Consider the following 17,606-nt stretch of genomic DNA (forward strand, 5'->3'; position numbering starts at 1 on the left):
GATTTTTGTCTTTCTGTGAATGAATCTCCCTTAATTTTCCCACTGGGGGACAATAAAGTGTATTTGTACTCTATTCTATTACAGAATGTGTATTTTTCCCTAACATATGTTTGGTATTTTAACTGTACTCACTGCTCAAAATGAAGTAATAATCACTTTTTCTTTGTTTTATGTAACTGTTGCACTAAAATTACATACTATTTTGACTCCTGAATCACAGAAATTACTCCCAACATTTGTTTCCTGAGAGAAATCTTTATTGGAGCTCCAAGAAGGCCGTCGTCTAAAGTAACAGAAGCACCCAATCCGTCTTTTCAGACTCTTTACAGAACATTTACATAAACTGGCCAACACTTAGTTTTTTCTCAAGTGTGGATAAGAGGATCCATCATGATTTTCTCTGACAGAAAAGAAAATGAAAACAATAATAATAATAATGATAATACAGACCTTTGGGCACTTAAATAACTTAGAAACATCATAATATGTAGGAGAAAACATAAAATACAGAAACCCTTCAGCTGTGAGTTTGACAATGTCTGATTTTAACTGGGTTGCGCAGATTCATCATACTGTGGTGATTTAAAAATGTCTGCTGAAGCTCAAACATTTCATCCAGCTTTCACACATTGTCAAAAGAAGGAATAAAAACAACTGAAAGGCTTTCAAAAGGCCAGTCCTGCTTGCACAGCATTTTATTTACAGAGTCTTTGAATATCTCAGTGGTCCAGAGATTTTCCTTCAAGCACCGTCTGGATCTCTTTGGCGTCCAGCGTTTCGTACGTCAGCAGAGCGTCCGCCAGCTTCTTGTGCTCCTTGCTGTAGGTCTTCAGGATGTTCTTCGCTCGGTCATAGGATTCCTGCAGAGAAACAGATGAAGGAACGATAGAAACTGACGCAGAACTGGGTAAAAAGGTCAACTTCTGGAACATAGAGCGCCTAACCTTTAGTAGAACTCTGACTTCATGCTCGATGGCAGCCTGCGTCTCGGGACTCTGCTTGGTGATGTCTTTGTAGGTCATGACCCCGAGCTGCACAGAAACTTGCATCTTTAAAATCACATTTTGTCACTTTAAATCCAAATAAGCTGCTGCTGTTGGCTCATTATGCTGTTTTTAGACGTGTTTCAATGACAAATGGTTCCTATGAGTTACCTTGTCACTCATGCCGAACCGGGTCACCATCAGTTTTGCGATTTGTGTTGCTCCATCAAAATCACTGGAGGCTCCTAAAAACAGACCGATTATTAACTAAACGTTTTAAATTAACATCCTGTCACATCTCAGCAGCATTTTATCAAGCAGCTGGTACCTGTGGTGACGTTTTCGTCTCCGAAGATGAGCTCCTCTGCGACGCGGCCGCCCATGCTGACGTCCATTTGGGCCAGCAGCTGGGCCCGCGTCTCGCTCCAGCGGTCGTTCTCAGGGAGCATGGACACCTGGAGGACGAACAAAAACACAATTCAGCTTTTGTGCAGCTACAACAAGCAATCCTGGAGTTTAAGACTTATAAACAAACAAACATGGCCAAGAGTCGGTCCTCTGGGCATTATGGTGGCCTTGTTGATGGGCATCGCGTCTTTGGTGTAATAGGCGACGATGGCGTGTCCGGACTCATGGTACGCTGTGATGGTCTTGTTCTTTTTGTCTATTTCAACGCTACGCCTCTCAGGACCTGAAAGGAAAGAGACGAGGCGAATCAGGTTATCTGCAGGTTTCATAAAGTCAAATTTAAGACTTTTAATGCCATCATGAATAAAACTATAAATTCTGCTGTTCAGCTTAGGAAACCTTTTTTTTTTCCCAGAATGCACCCAGCCTCGTATGGATCAGCAACAGAAATGAACCAGTGGCAAAGAAAAAAACGCTGTCGAGCCAATTGGTGATAAATTTGCACCCAGAACAGACATTAGAAAAAGCTAGCTGGCTAGCTAGCTATATTAGCAGCTAGTTAGCGGTAGTGTCAAGATAAGTTTATTTTTTTAACACATTTTCAGCAACATGCTTCACATCATAAAAACATGAGACACCAATTAAGAAATACGTAATAAACATCACATTTTGTGAGATTCCATCATCAAAATCATTAATAAACATCAAATATGTTGATCAAAAGTAACTTTAAACAGGTGGCGTTTTAGTCTAGATTTAAAGGAACTCAGTGTCTTGGTTGAACGTTTGTTCCAGATTTGTGGTGCATAGAAGCTGAATGCTGCTTCTCCGTGTTTGGTTCTGATTCTGGGGATGCAGAGCAGACCAGAACCAGAAAGAACGACAGAAGATCTTTAATGTATTGTGATGCTAAACTAACAAGAGTATTTCAAAGAATGAATACAAACATGTTTTAACCAACATTTCTTCAGACAAAGACCTGCAGTTTTTATTAAAGTTTCATAAGTTGCATGTTGAAAGAAACTGATTTGGAAAAAATTTCTTTTGCCTGATTTTTTTATTGTTTGTATGAATTATTGTCATTTTCATCCTTAAAATACCGAAATTTCAAATTAACTTTATATTTTGGTCCGTCTGATTATGCAATGTTTAAATATTAAATGATTAATAATTTGATCAGTTACTTGAGTAGACTTCTTACCAAATACTTTTTTACTCTTACTTGAGTAATTTCTTGGTGGCTACGCTTTACTTTTACTTGAGTAACAATATGTTGTAGTAGTGCTACTCTTGCTTGAGTATACGTTTTGAATATTCTGCCGTCTTTTTTTCACGTTTTTATTAATTATTGTGTTTATTTTTCATACCTGCACATGTTTCTGTGATAAAGAGCTGATCTGAGCTCGCTCACCCATGAGGATCTTGTCCTTGGCGAACTCCAGGTCCTTCATGGTGACCATCTCCTTCCCGTCCACGGCGGCCTTCAGGGCGGACTGGTTCACCAGGTTCTCCAGTTCTGCTCCAGAGAAGCCCACTGTGCCTCGGGCGATGATCTCGGCGTCGATGGCTGACCAAAAACAAAATGACTTTTCAAGATATCAGACTTTCTGACTGCGGGATCCTGCGTGGCTCACTGGCTTGGAGCACTGATGACTATGAGCAGATATCCCTGAAATGAACCTACCGGGGTCCACTTTGATCTTGGAGAGGTACCAGTTGAGGATCTCCTTGCGACCTTTGACATCGGGGCGGGGAACGGTCACCTGCATGTCGAACCTGCCGGGTCTCACCAGAGCACTGAAAGCAGAAACAATTATCAGTTACCTAAAACAAACTAAAAACTGTTAAAACAAACAAAAGTTTTACATAAATATCCAATAAAAACATAGAAAACCTGCAAAAATTAAGTTTATTTTTATCTTTAAAAATGTTTTATTTCAATATTTACATATACTTTTAAAGTTATTAAGTCATTTAGGAGAGAGTCTATAGAGACAAATGTTCTTGAGTAGATTTGAAGTTCAGTCACACTCTTTCAACTTTTCAATTGACATAAAAGCTTTCAATCTTATTTTCTAAGCTGCTTCAAACCACCATAACTATTTCTAAATAAAAAGAAAAATGTTAAATTAACTTAACTTTGTTCTGCTGGTGGTTCGAGTCTCCACCATGAATTTTAAATATCCTACAGCCTTGTTTATTTTCCTTGCTGGATATTCTGAGTGATTAGTTTTTGCTGCATTTATGTGTTGAAACCATTCCACTATAAAAAGAAAAGCTAATTCTAGACAACAATTAACTCAAAGTGGGAACATACTTATCCAGAGCTTCAGCGAAGTTTGTAGCACCGATGACGATGACGCCTTCATTGGGTTTGAACCTGGAAAACATCAAAATAGTGTTTGTTGTGATATGAAACGCTTATCGCGATAAGTTTTTCAGCTGTACTGTCCAGCCCCAAAATAAAGTCAATAAACCAAGACAGTGTTGGTTGAAAATGTATGTTTTTCCAAATATCCAGCTGTGTGTGGACTGGGCCAGACGCTGGTGATGAAGCTCACCCGTCCATTTCAGCCAGCAGCTGGTTGATGGTTTGTCTGGAGTAGGGATGCATCGGAGACTCAATCCTCTTCCCTCCCACGCTGTCCAACTCGTCGATGAAGATGACGCACGGAGCGTTTGCTTTTGCCTCTTCTGCAAACCACAAAAGGAAAACTTGTTTTTAACTCAGCTTCCTCTCCGCTGCGGTTTTCACCGGTTCTGGAAACGTACTGAAGAGGTTCCTGATGCGACTGGCTCCGACGCCCACAAACATCTCATCAAACTCCGACCCGGAGGCGTAGTAGAAAGGGACGTCTGCTTCCCCAGCTACGGCTCGTGCTAGAAGGGTCTTCCCTGTGCCGGGCGGCCCAACAAGGAGAATCCCTGCACAGAGAGTCAACAGTCAGGCTATTTTTTTTTCACACCAGCAGATATAATCAAAATAAAAAACAACTGGTACCTTTAGGCAGCTTTCCACCCAACACAGTGAACTTCTGTGGGTTTTTGAGGAAGTCGACAACGTCTTGCAGCTCGTTCTTCGCCTCCTCCACACCTTTGACATGCTCAAATGTTACGTTCTTCATCTGGATTGGGTCGACCGCCGAGTCGAGACCCGAAGTGGTGCGAAACCTCACTGTGGAAAAACCCAGAAAACAAGAAACCTCTCTAAAAAACGCAAACAAACTGGTTTTACGAAGCAAAAATGTAGCTTTCTGCTTACTATGGTACAAAGGTAAATATGATAATCCAAACTTATCCTGTCAGTTTTTCATTTAGCTCCTTTTCTGTTATGAAACTACAGACAGCTGCTCTAGAAATGCACATATTGGGAAAAAGAAGCATGCACCAAAATTACCAAACTCTACTTGCACACTGTAGCTTGTTTTACACAAATATCAACTTAAATATGTCTAAAAATTTATTTTGTGATGCTGCGTGATATATAAGAACTTCTGACTGTTGTTAATGGTACGTCTGTTCTCTTATTTGCTCTCTTCTCCGAGTACAAAGTGATGTAACATGAGCAGAAAGCGTCGCTGGTCTCTCTGCCTTCTTAATATTAGAAAATATTAAAAAATTACTGCTTATTAGAGATTATTCTTGAATTCAGGATTCATAAAAATATTTCAGGACATAGCAAACAAAAAAGGGTTTTATTTTAATTTTCTTCTGAGAGCTATAGGCCCCCCTACACCTTCCCTAGAACCACCACTGATACTTTGTGTTGGTCTACGTAAATTCCTAAAAAACATTTAAATTAGTGGTTGTAACGTGTGATAAAGCGATGTAAGTGAAAATAAATACCACCCAGTGTTATTTTAATGAATGTATAAATAAACTGTGTGCATGTAGAGCTGGGGTTTTATTTGTATAGATAAGAAAGAATAAAAACCGAAACAAACCGGCGTCAGAAAAGGAGCCTTTACCGGAGAGAAAAGGGGTTCTAGAGAGGCCGTAAATGCCGATGAGGAGGAGGACCAGCAGGACCAGCCTGGTTCTCCTCAATGAGTCTGTAAAAAGAAAACAGCAGCAGCTCTTACTGCCTTCTCTCAATTCAACAACAAGCTTTAAGTTTGACCAAATACTCCACACACCTTGAGTTCTCTGAGTTAGAGATTGGGACCTCATGAACCCCTCGGTGAAGCCAGTCTTGAAAGCCTCCTGCTGGTTTTCAGGAAGGTTTTTGAGTTTCACCACTTGGTCCAGAGAGTGGGCCTCCGCTCCTTTCTCCCTCTGCAGCAAACCCTAAAAAAGGAGCCAAAGGCAGCAGATTTAATCAATCTGGCAGTTATCTAATCATAAACTACAACAAATTAGGACTGCATATAATGATTATTCTAGCTTTCTTACAATCCTACAGATTTTTATTTAACCACTGTATTAGAAGACAAAAACTAACAATTTAATAATTTTTTTCAAAACAAAAAAATAGACATTTTATTGCCTGAAATAAAATAAAGCATTCTTTTAGTGAATTTGAACCGGTTGAAGATAAAACTAAACAACTTCAGAAGTTTTGGTTGCAACATATAAAAAGACATCTCATCTTAAATGCAAACCATGTATATATTCTGTACAGATTTGGCTCAGTTATTGAAAATAATTGGCTCAAAAAGTTAAATGAAAGTTAAAATTAAGGCAAATTTCCAATGTTGGTTTTGATTTAAAAAAAATAATTTGATTAATTTATTGTTGCATAGGTAAAGTAGAAAGAATTCACAGTGATATATTTTTATGTTTTTTAATTGAGAGAACATGGAGAAATTGCTCATTTTGGCCCCTGAGGACTTTCAACTTTGGGATTTTGGCCATAGGTGGAAAAAGTTTAGACCCCACTGCTGTAACAAACTCGCCTTCATGAAAGCTGGTGTGTAGGCATCGGATTCTACTGGACCATCATAACCCGACTCCACTCGTCTGGTCTTTGCTCTGAGAGTTTTGAACCCTCGGGTGTGAAGCCACACTACGAGGAAAAAACAGAAATGCTAAAATGTGAATCCATTTATGGGCCTCTGAGTAGAGGTTAAATGTAAATGTCTTACCAGGCAGCAGCTGGAGGTCAGCACAAGCATCCCGAAGAGGGCTGTGGTACCGACGGTAGAATAACGGAGAGCCCTGACCCAATAGTCTTTTTTGAGAAAACCCTGTGTAAAAACAAAATGTTTCAGAGGTTGTTTCTTGTAAAATAAAATTAAAAAGCAGCAGATTAACAGGTTGATCTTCTCACCATATTTGTTCTGAAAGAAGCTGTCTGCAGAAACATGACTAGTCTTCCATATTGAGGTAACAGTGGGAGGTTCTTCAGGACTCAGTGGGGGCAGTAACCTGCTGACCAGCTCATTCAGCTGACTGTCCTGGACGTCGGAGAGGCCCAGATCCCTCAGGCTGACACTTGGCTGGCAGCAAACAACAACAGCGGTGAGATGAAGAGACACAAAAACATGGGCCTGGTTTATATAGATTAGGATTGAAATGGACAATTCAAATAAACTCTGATCACTAAGTATCTTTAATATGCTTCAAAATGAATTAAAAATTATAATTTTGGCAAATTATCCAAAAAGTGTTACTCATATTGTAGATTTCCTGAGCAGATTCAACAACTTAACGCATTTATTTCTGTTCATTTAAATTATCATCGCTCACAACTAATAGAAAATATAGCGGCTGGACAAAATCAAGGATCATTAGATCCTTGATTCTAAATTTACAAGGTAATGAGGAATAATTTATTCATCTGTTTAGCTTGATATTTGAAGAGATTTTGATTGTTTTTTTAAATTCTCTTTTGTTTTGCCTTCTTTTGCAGGGCAATTCTGTCCATGAATGTGCTTCTAATTGCTTTTATTTGCACAAAATTAAGAAACCGAGCAAATATTGCTAGCAGTTGTATGTCTATTTTTGTCTCTCCTCTCTCTTTTATCTGGATTTTCATCACTCTTTGATCTTTTGGGGAATGTCATCTTTGTCTAGTGCGAGCATCTGCTGCTGAGAAACTGTCCAACTGGCTAAATATTACAGCAAATGTTCCTGTAACAGAAACATTAATAACTTGTATTGAGTACTTTTTGAAATGCAGCCAATATCTTGACTTAAAACGATCAAGATGCACCTGCATATCAACCTACATCTACTTTTAATCCCACTTACTTTATTAAATCTTTACTTATTTGAAGTACTCCTCTCACCTCTTTCAGGTTTGTCTTGTGCTCCTGTCTGAAGTCTGTGTGCAAAGAATGGACTGAAGCTGAAGCTGAGCTCTTCAGCGAGTGGAGGGCGTTGAAGACCTGGCTGAGAGGAACCACCATCTGTGAGAGCATAAAGACAGAAGGGTAAATAACACGCTTTCCCCAGATGATGATCCACGGTGACCTGCTTAACCTTGATGCTATTTACAGCCACAAATCGATCATAATAGTTAATATGTAATAATAAACTGGAAGTAGGTCCAGCTATCACGGCAGTAGGTCAGGATTATGTCAGTTTCAGTCACATGCTTCTTAAGTACCGAGACTGTCCCTACCGACACGTTTAAACTAATTGAGGTAATAGCTATAATATAGATAAGAATTAACAGATGTTAACAGTCCAAATTATACAAAAGCATCGGCTCATGTGGACGAAATGTAGCGTTTACAAGCTAAACCCTTAGCATTAGCCGAGTCGAGTTGTCATTGACTTGAACAAAAGTCACAACTAAAACAAGCGTCAACATAGGCATTTACTGCTTATGAATGACTGTAATGATTTTAATACAAAATGAAGTGACAAACTGAAACTTTTGTCCGATACATGCAGACAAACTAATAAAATACTCAACCTGCTTCTCTGTCTGTCCGCTTACATACCTGCTGTGGCTGAAATGACGTCGACAGAGAAAACATTTTTCTCCTGTAAGTATTTGCTAGAATCTGTCTTCGGTGAGTTACAATGTGAGAGCACAACCTCAATAAAACGTTAACAATCAAGTCCTGCTCGCAGAGGTGTCCTTTTAGCTTCCCCCGTTACACAACTCTCGATAGTTACACAACTTTTCTTTTAGCTAACGTCGGGAAATGGATTCTCCCCCCGGCATCTGATGGACTACAAAATGACGCAGATCGGTTAATTAAAACTACCAGGAATGAGTGGCGTCCTTGCCTCGCCTGTTTAAAAATGACTAGTAATGAGGATATGTGATCAATGCTTTCGTTCTTAAATATCAATATAAAATCTTTAAAGCAGAGCCCCCCTCACACACACACACACACACACACACACACACACACACACACACACACACATACACACACACACACACACACATATACACACACACACACATATATATATATATATATATATAATTAGATGTGATCTTACATTAAATTACACATTGCAGATTTTTGTTTTGCAAATGATTTTATACAGGCAGTTTTTTTAGTACCTATACACGTCACAGGACCCCGTGACAGGCAGGGAATTCAAAAATTCAAAACAAACTCCGCTGTTGTTCTGTCATGGTAGTGTTTACGTTGGACTCGCTGCCGAATTTTAAGTGAAATTATTTAAAATGGAGGTAGAAGAAAAGCAAAAAGTTGGTTCAACTGTAAAATCGGTGGAAATACCGAGGCCTCCTTCAATCGATGATTTCACCGTTCTGAAGCCCATCAGCCGTGGCGCCTTTGGAAAGGTCTATCTCGCTCGGAAGAAGAGCAATGCTCGCTTATACGCTATTAAGGTGAGTCGATACACTTTTAGTAAAATTTGTTTACATTTATTTGCTAGTTCTTTGTATGAAAATTGGGGATAATATTATCTTTTGTCGCTCCAGGTGATGAAGAAGGCAGACATGGTGGATAAAAACATGGCGAGTCAGATGAAGGCAGAGAGAGACGCCCTCGCTCTGAGCAAAAGTCCCTTCATTGTTCACTTGTTTTACTCCCTCCAGACTGCAGCCAAGATCTATCTGGTAATGCTGAGTGAAAGAGTTCAAAATAATTTTTATTTAAAACATTTCTAGTGAGTTCAGTTCATTTTTATTAACCTTGGACAAATTGCTTTCATTATTTAGTTATTATAGTGCTAAATTTACATCTTCCATTGATCCAGCCATTGTCTATTGGATAATCAGGCATATATAATGGTCTCACACACTGTTCTGTGAAACCAGAACATTTTATTTACTAAGCCAAAGCCATAAAGAATACAATATGTTGCCAAAAATATTCACACATTTTATTTTAAATGACTAAATTATCATTGTCTAATCACTTCAGTGGATAAAGATGTATAATATACCTTGGTGTACAGCCCATTTGTGCAAACATTTGTGAAATAAGGTGTCACTCTATTGCACATTCATGCAATAATTTCCTTCCTACTAAACATTCCACTGTCAGTTATTAGTCATATCCTAACAAAGAGTATATCTTATTAATCAAAGGTGATGGAGTACCTCATCGGTGGGGACGTGAAGTCTCTACTCCATATTTATGGATATTTTGAGGAGGACATGGCTGTGAAGTACATCTCTGAGGTTGCGTTGGCTTTGGACTACCTTCACCGCCACGGCATAATCCACAGGTAACAGGCTGCGCCACAAGACGTTGTTGTTTCATCACAGCAAGTGATCAGTGCTCATTATGTGATCTGATGCGTTCAGGGACCTGAAACCAGACAATATGCTCATATCCAACGAAGGCCACATCAAGCTGACAGACTTTGGGCTCTCGAAGGTCAAGCTCGACAGAGGTAAACAAGGGTGAATTCCCATTAGACCTGTTTAGTTTGCTTTAATTGAACTGTAGTGTGCTTGCCTTGAAAATCCAGTTTATTTGTGGGAGTGTGAGTGCATTATTGAACTCTGGTCCAGCTAAAAACCTCGGTCTCTGTTCGGTTGAAGTGAACTCAGGTGCGGTTTGAATGTATATGTACCATAGACCGTTCCAACAGGAATGCCAATGCCCTTTGCAGAGTATAGCAAAGGGCATTCTGGGTAAATATTTACTTAGTACTATGTGTGTAAAACAGAGCTGAGTCTTATGGACATCCTCATGACTCCGTCTTTGGCAAAACCGAAAAACGACTTCTTCCGCACTCCGGGTCAAGTTCTCTCTTTGATTAGCTCCCTGGGATTGGTAAGTATTGTCTAAATGATTAATCAGAAAAGGCGACCGGGATGAATGTGGACTCTAAATCCTCTCTGAGTGTTTTTGGGATCTGCAGAACACGTTGGCAACAGAAGGGAAGCGGCACTGCAGCGCCTCGGTTGTGTCCAGCCCGATGTCCTGCAGCAAAGTGAAGCAGAAGAACAACTCGCTTGGTTCGCCTGTGATGAACAATTCAGAACAGCTGTTTTCTCCAGCTGACTATTTTTGTAAAATGAGTATGTAATTAACTCTAACTTCATTTAAAAGTTTAAACATGGTCCACATATTTCCAAAAGGGCTGGGGTCACAACCCTGTTTTATTTGTTGTCTATTGTTTATTTCTAATATTGTGTATATAATAAGCTTAAGTGATGAGAAATATGCAGAATGTAATTTTTTTAATCCGATTAGTGGTCAGAATAATTAATTACTAAAATATTTGTTAGCTGCAGCCATAAAACATTAAAATAAGTGCAGTTAATATGACTTTTCTTCCCATGGTGTACGTTAACTCCTGCAGGGCCTAAAACCAGAGTTTTCAGTTCTCATAAACTGGCAAAAAACTTGACTCCCAATTTGCTGAGGAGCAGAAAGTGGTTTGAGACGATGAGCGCCGAAAGCACCACCGACACCGAGGCCGGCGTCAGTCCTATGTGGGAGTGCGAGGTCAGTGATGCCGCAATGGCAGGAGCTCCGATTTTGTTTGTTGCTAAAAATTAAATAGTTACAGTTTCTTCTTTATTTAGAAAAGAAACAGAATATGGTGTATTAGGACCATCAGAAATAGAAAAAAAGTAAATTTAATAGAAAAACATATTTTGACGTCAATCTGAGAAATCTACTAGTAAAAAAAACAAGACATTTCTGAGTTTGATAAGTAAAAAATATTGATCTCAGAAATTTTCTAGAAAAAAATAGAAATATCTGGCTTGAAATGTCAAAAATATTCTAGAAAAAAATGTAAAAATTTGAGAAATTGAAAGTTGGAAATTTGCTAGAATAAACTCAGGTACAAACAGATATTTCTGACAAATTAAGTCAAATGTTCTATAAAAATGCAGAAGCTTTTCAGAAAAAAGTAAAGTCAGAAATCTATCAGAAAACTAAAATTTTGAGACTGTCAAAAATTTTGTAGAAACTTGTAAATGTCTGAGTTTTAAAAGTGTAAAATATTCTGCATTGTCAATAATAATAAGAAAAAATCAGGCAAAATAAATAAATAGAATGACCAGAATTTTAGACTTTTGGTGGGAATTTACTCTTTTTTTTCTATCTACAATGGACCTAATATGTTGACATAGGCAGCAGCTTCGATTTTGTTTGGTGCCAAATTAAATGGCCAAATTCATTTTCTTCTTTCTGTAGAAAGAAAACCAGCAGTGGTCAAGAGGATGTGGAGTTTCTGCTAAAGATTCCCATGATTTGCCCAAAAAGTCCATTTCTCCCAGCAGGAAACCTCAAGTGTCGTCTGCAGTTCGGCGCCATCTTGAATCAGAGCGAGAAAACTGCCAGCCAACAGTTCCCTTCTCTGTAAAGAGGACATTTTCAGATATGAACCGAAGTCCAGAGCTCCTGGAGACCAAACCCAAGAAGACAAACGCAGATTACAAGAGATTCTTTGAGATTCCCGAGACCACTGTGAGTCACACTGGTCTGACTGGGACGTTCTCCACCATCCAGATTGGCGACTTCTTAACCTGCACTACAGAAAAGATGGCGACGGACCACCGCAATCCGATGCGCTCCAGCCCAATCCCTGTCGCCAAAAGTCTTTTCAGTGAGCTGGAAGAGCCGATAGAGCACGTTTTTGAAGACAGGACTAAGGAGGCGTCCCAGTGCAGCTTCACGTCCCCGCTGCCGGGGAACGTGGACGTCTGCCGGAGCCTGAGTCTGGACTCTGACGGCTCCATCCATGAGACGTCTCTCACCGACGATTGTAACGCTTCTTTCCAGCCAATCAAACCAGCAGAAAGCAGGAACTCCGTCGATTCACCAGAGGAGCGCGAGCGGAGCTCCGAGTCGCCTCAACGGACTGTCCCCGTTACCATAGAAACGGCCAAACTAATTGTGTCCGACCTGAAAGGCGAATCCCTCCATAGCCGAATCCATGACATGTCCTGCAGCTTCTCGCAGTCTCCGGCCTTCCTAAAGCCGCGGAACGTCGTGGCTTTCCGCAGCTACTGCAGCTCCATCAACCGCTCCAACACGTCCGGGGTTTCCAGGCTCAGCGTGGGCTCCGTGGAGGCCATGGACGTGTCCGCCGCCGTTTCCTGTCACTCTGCCCGCGGCACGGCAACGCCTGTGCAGCGGAGGCGAAGCTCCAACGGTTCCGTTAACCAGGTCAGTGATCAGGAGTGGAAGTTGGAGAATGTTAAAAAAAATTCTTTTTTTAAAAAAATACAAAGTGTAATTTAAAAAAAAAATCCAAAACAAGTTATTTTATTAATTGCATTCTTGATTTTTAAATTAATCTTAAGTTTTGTCTTCATTTATTTGTTTGATATTTTTTATTTTTTTACCTAGATTTTATTTTCATTTTGAATTTTTTTTTTAAAGTTAAACCTATTTTACTTTTTAAATTCTTTTTGCGTTAATATTTTTGATATCAGAATTTATTTTTTTCTTCTATGTTTATATTCCTGCTTTTGTTTTTATTTAATTCTCATCTTGGTTTAATTTTTTGATTTAATGCTTTAATGTTGGTTTTTAGAATTATGTTGTCTTTTTATGTATTTTGTCTAGATTAGATTTTTTTTTTATCCTGTCATTTCATTTTAACTTTTGGTGGGTTTTATTATATTCAAAATTTTTATTTCAGTTAGATTTCTTTTTAAGAATTACATTTTTAAAATAATTTAAAAAAATCAAAACCACCAATTCAAAACAAAATGAGAATATGCGTATATATAAAATAAATATTTTTTCTTTGTTTTTTTGTTGTTGTTTTTTTTCAGCACGTTTTGAAAGGTTTGCTTGACTTTACTGAGTTTATGAACCATTTTTAACTTATCTTCTTTTTTTCTCACATTAGACTCCTCAGCCCATGTCGACCTCACACACCCCTTTCCGGACTCCAAAGAGCGTCCGAAGGGGCGCGCTGCCTCTGGAGGGCGCTCCAATTTTGGGAACTCCGGATTATTTGGCTCCGGAGCTTCTTCTTGGAAAACCTCACGGTAAAAGAAGGAAAAACTCTAAAACTAAACAAATTCTCCTGTCCAATGTGATGTATTGTAGTCGCCTGCTGATTGTCACTGTAGCGCTTGTGACAGGCGTTCTGTTTTAGTTTCAGGAGGTGCTCTATTTGGTAAGTTTATAGCAACGTTGTTTCTTGCAGCTTGCATGTTGCCCCTGCCAGGCTGCCAAGACTGTTTTAGGATATTAACTGATTTTACCCCCAATTTTCTTGTTCCCTCTGTTTCTGGATCTGGGAACAAACTGGGTTTAATTATTGATTGAGACTGAAGTTTTGGATTGGAAGGATGAAAGTGGGTTGTCTGGTCAGTTAACATGTTAACAGCAGAGGAATCTGGAGGCTTTTAACTGGACAAACTGGTTGCTGTTTCTGAAAAGCTGCTTGGGTCAAATGTTGAAACTCATGAAGAAGTTGCAAAACGGTAAACTCAGTTTCAGAGTCGAGATTATTCACATGAACAATTCAGAATTAATGTGATTTATTTTTAATTTTCACTGTTATGCCAATGTTGTTGTTTTTTTTTAACCCGATGGACATTTACAGTTGAAACCAGATATTTGCTGAGTAAAAAGACAAAAACACATTTTTTTTCTTGAAGTTTGAAGTTAAATCGAACTAAACTTTTTTTTGTTTCAGCTTAAGTACAGTTACAATTATTTGCTAAACATGAGAACATATTTTAATTCAAGGAAAGTTGAAGAAAAAAAGTTATTGCCACATTTCCTGGCTTTTACCAAATAAATAATTTTGTTAATTCTAAGCTAAAACAAGAAAGTTTAGTCTGATTTTTTTTTTCAGAGAAAAAAATGTGTGTGTCTTCTGCGTGTGTAAATATCAGATTTCAGCCACATTTGCATGTTAAAGTGAATAATTAATGTGCAGTAGTATTAAGGTGAACCTCTAACATAGTCCTTCCTGCTTCAGCCACTGCTGCCCAATCAGGTCACACTAACAGGAATCACAGGGGAAGATGTTAGCACGTTAGCATCTCGCTGAATCCTCATTACTTCCTGTTTGTTTCTGGCCAGACTACATGGTGGACTGGTGGGCGCTCGGCGTGTGTCTGTTCGAGTTCCTCACTGGAGTACCGCCCTTCAACGACGAAACTCCACAGCTGGTTTTCCAGAATATTCTCAACAGAGGTCAGTTCAAGTTTGACGGCGTGTTTGAGTTATTGTAAATAGGAAGAAAAAATTAGGAGGAAATTAACACTAAGAAAACTGAGAAATTTTGAGATTAATCTCAGAAAAGTTTTAGAAAAAAGATGGGAATTTCAAAGTTTGAAAAGTCAAATACTCTAGAAAAAAACAGAGAAAGTTTGAGATTAATTTTTAAAAAATTACTAAAAAAGAAAAAGTCAGAATATTTTTAGATTAACCAAAAAAATGACTCAAAAAAACTTTTGAGATTAAATTCTAAAAGTAAAAAATTCCAGAAATAAACTCAAATTTTTAGGTTTAAGAGTACACTAGAAAATTTAACTAAAAACAAATTGAGATTAATCTCAGAACATTGACATTTCTGAATTTGTAGAATCAAAAAACTTGCAAGCAAAATACTCATAAATCTTGAAAAGTGTAAAAATAAATTGCTAGACCAATATTTATACTGTTCTAGTTTAGCAGCTTGCTTACTTCCAGTTTAACTTGTACATTTTTAGACATCCCTTGGCCTGAAGGAGAGGAGGAACTTCCTGTAAACTCCAGGAATGCCATTGAGATCCTGCTCACCATGGACGTGACGAAACGCGCCGGCTTGAAGGGTAAAAATTACATTCTGCAGGGAAATTGTAGGAAGTCAGAAAGTTTGCCTATTATACCTTCAGTAGGTCATTGCTTTGATTTATTTTTTTCTTTTCTCCAGCCTTGAATTTAAAATACTTCATTAATTATGTGGAAATTGACTAAAGATGTGACGTGTCTCAGTTAAAGTCAAAATTTTCTAACTTTTTGTATTTGGAATCAGGATTCAGCTATTTAAAATTTAAGATGTAATTTTGGCAGAACACAAATAATGTCAGGAATAATAAGAAACTCTGTTTTATGGTGTATTATTCAAATTAGGAAAAAATGAAAGTTTTGTTTCATTTGGGCTTTATTTTAATGGTGGAAACTATAGATATTAAGACCAGGCTAATATGCTAAAGCCGCCTGATTCTTCTGTCGTCTTGTTCGCAGAACTGAAGCGCCACCCCCTGTTCGACGGCCTGGACTGGGACAACCTGCAGAATCAGCCGATGCCGTTCATTCCGCAGCCGGAAGACGAAACCGACACTTCGTACTTCGAGGCGAGAAACAACGCTCAGCACATCGCCGTGTCTGGCTTCAGTCTGTAGCCGCGAGGCTTTGTTTGGTTTTATTTCTGTTAAATCGCACGGATTTAAAAGTGAGAGTATTAAATGGTTCTGATTGGTTCTCTGTTCACTGGTTCTTTTGAAAGAAACTTTTACACATGTGCAATCACTGCTGCTGTATACTGTTGATGGGAAAGTGTTTTAAAACTTTATTAACTAAGAAATCTTAAATAATCTTCTTTGCTTGGTAACTTTATCATCTGCAGGTTTTGGTGTTTAGTTTCTGTTTTCTCCTCTGCCTCTACGTTTTTCTGTATAAAGGTCATGACCTGCGGACCCTAAAACCGTTTAGGAGTGCAACAATACTGAAGAAAAACTTATTAATATATTCAGAAATATTTTAATGTGCCAATTTATGTTTTCTTTGTCTGATTGTTTTAAGATATATGTGGCGTTTTGAATAAAAAAAAACAGAAATTTCCTTCTTTTTATGTGTTTTGATCTGTTTCTTTGTTCCCTGTACCCTTGTATCTTTTTTAAAGGGACAATGCAAATAAAATGTGTTTGCTACATGATACGCCTTGTACATTTTTCTAACCTTTTCAATAAACTCTAAATACTTTATATGCTGCACTTGTTTCAAGTGTTTCAGAAAACGTTCTCTTTTCTTTCAATGGGAACCAGAAACAAAGTCTTTTACTAAATAAGAGTTAAAACAAGAAGCTAATTTAGAGCTGCTAATATAAAAATGGAAAATTTGTTCATTTTACACATAAGTATTCATGCTGCAGTACAGCTGCTTGTACAGGAAGTTAGAAAACTAACATTAACTGTCATATTCTGTACAAAAGGAGAACTTAAAAAAACAAAATAAAATTACATGAATAAAGTCACAATATTACTGATTTATTTTGGTAATAATGTAACTTTTGTTAAAATTTGACTTATTTTCACATAAATGTATTCTTGATTTAAATTTTTTTTAATATTATTCTTGAATGGCTTTATTCTCATGTCTTTTGTTGTAATATTATAACTTTATTCTCAATATTTTGTTATTCTAATGGCTTTTTTCTCATAATACTGACTTTATTGTTGTATGAGTTTATTCTCATAATTTTGTTGTAATTTTTCAGTTTGCCTCAATACAGCATCATAAATTCTATACAGGATTGACTAATAGCGATATATTCAACTGCATTCACTTTTATCTGTTGGTTTGATATATTCAACTGCATTAGTTGAATATATCAAACTAACAGATAAAAGTGATGGCTGATAAAGCCTTTTGAATAAATACACTAACAGCTTGCTGTACTCTGAAGCCTGAAAGCTAAAAGTGAATCAAAAGGAGCTTTAAAAGATTCAAATTCACTGAATCAACGTTTCTTATTTTTTATCACATCCAAATGATGGGAGAATCATAGTATAATAGGCTTTCCTACCATACAGGACATTTTGGGTGAAAATTTGAGTATTTATCAGGTCAATTCAAGTATAAAAACATTTTTAAAAATGACTAATTGTTATTTTATTAAAATAAACTGCAGACACTC

At 37.9% G+C, this 17,606-nt stretch overlaps 2 protein-coding genes across 4 annotated transcripts; one reads left to right on the forward strand and one right to left on the reverse strand.

Moving 5' to 3' along the window:
* Positions 1-241: 241 nt before the first annotated feature.
* Positions 242-9,960, reverse strand: LOC129352086 (ATP-dependent zinc metalloprotease YME1L1-like). 3 transcript variants are annotated; one of them, XM_055020928.1, is made up of 18 exons: positions 9,871-9,960; positions 7,622-7,741; positions 6,661-6,829; positions 6,476-6,577; positions 6,287-6,396; positions 5,528-5,678; positions 5,336-5,443; positions 4,393-4,566; positions 4,164-4,316; positions 3,953-4,085; positions 3,709-3,771; positions 3,076-3,188; positions 2,803-2,958; positions 1,523-1,674; positions 1,312-1,438; positions 1,155-1,228; positions 945-1,031; positions 242-860 (listed from the first exon to the last, which is right to left on the reverse strand). In XM_055020928.1, exons 2-18 carry the CDS (start codon positions 7,739-7,741, stop codon positions 720-722), a joined length of 2,133 nt encoding a protein of 710 aa, XP_054876903.1. In that variant the 5' UTR covers positions 9,871-9,960; the 3' UTR covers positions 242-719. The 3 variants fall into 3 exon arrangements, with proteins under 3 accessions (XP_054876903.1, XP_054876902.1, XP_054876901.1); XM_055020927.1 differs by lacking the exon at positions 9,871-9,960 and adding an exon at positions 8,282-8,505 and having other exon boundaries at positions 5,360-5,443; XM_055020926.1 differs by lacking the exon at positions 9,871-9,960 and adding an exon at positions 8,282-8,505.
* mastl (microtubule associated serine/threonine kinase-like) lies at positions 8,886-16,627 on the forward strand. Its single transcript, XM_055020925.1, has 12 exons — positions 8,886-9,153; positions 9,247-9,384; positions 9,859-9,998; positions 10,078-10,166; positions 10,446-10,552; positions 10,641-10,800; positions 11,085-11,230; positions 11,930-12,904; positions 13,596-13,737; positions 14,786-14,899; positions 15,418-15,519; positions 15,935-16,627. Exons 1-12 carry the CDS (start codon positions 8,986-8,988, stop codon positions 16,090-16,092), a joined length of 2,439 nt encoding a protein of 812 aa, XP_054876900.1. The 5' UTR covers positions 8,886-8,985; the 3' UTR covers positions 16,093-16,627.
* The last annotated feature ends 979 nt before the right edge of the window (positions 16,628-17,606 follow it).

Source organism: Poeciliopsis prolifica, unplaced genomic scaffold (genome assembly GCF_027474105.1).
Source record: "Poeciliopsis prolifica strain line A6 unplaced genomic scaffold, Auburn_PproV2 SCAFFOLD072, whole genome shotgun sequence".
Taxonomy (NCBI): Eukaryota; Metazoa; Chordata; class Actinopteri; order Cyprinodontiformes; family Poeciliidae; genus Poeciliopsis; species Poeciliopsis prolifica.

Excerpts from the sequence above, each read along its gene's own strand:
- LOC129352086 (XM_055020926.1), bottom strand. The coding sequence starts at position 8,317 with ATGTTTTCTCTGTCGACGTCATTTCAGCCACAGCAG. Across the intron at positions 3,772-3,952 it reads CTGCTGGCTGAAATGGACGG|GTTCAAACCCAATGAAGGCG; the intron begins GTGAGCTTCATC and ends GATGTTTTCCAG. Across the intron at positions 2,959-3,075 it reads CAAGATCAAAGTGGACCCCG|CCATCGACGCCGAGATCATC; the intron begins GTAGGTTCATTT and ends GTTTTTGGTCAG.
- mastl (XM_055020925.1), top strand. The coding sequence starts at position 8,986 with ATGGAGGTAGAAGAAAAGCAAAAAGTTGGTTCAACTGTAAAATCGGTG. Across the intron at positions 9,154-9,246 it reads CTCGCTTATACGCTATTAAG|GTGATGAAGAAGGCAGACAT; the intron begins GTGAGTCGATAC and ends TTGTCGCTCCAG. Across the intron at positions 14,900-15,417 it reads CCAGAATATTCTCAACAGAG|ACATCCCTTGGCCTGAAGGA; the intron begins GTCAGTTCAAGT and ends GTACATTTTTAG.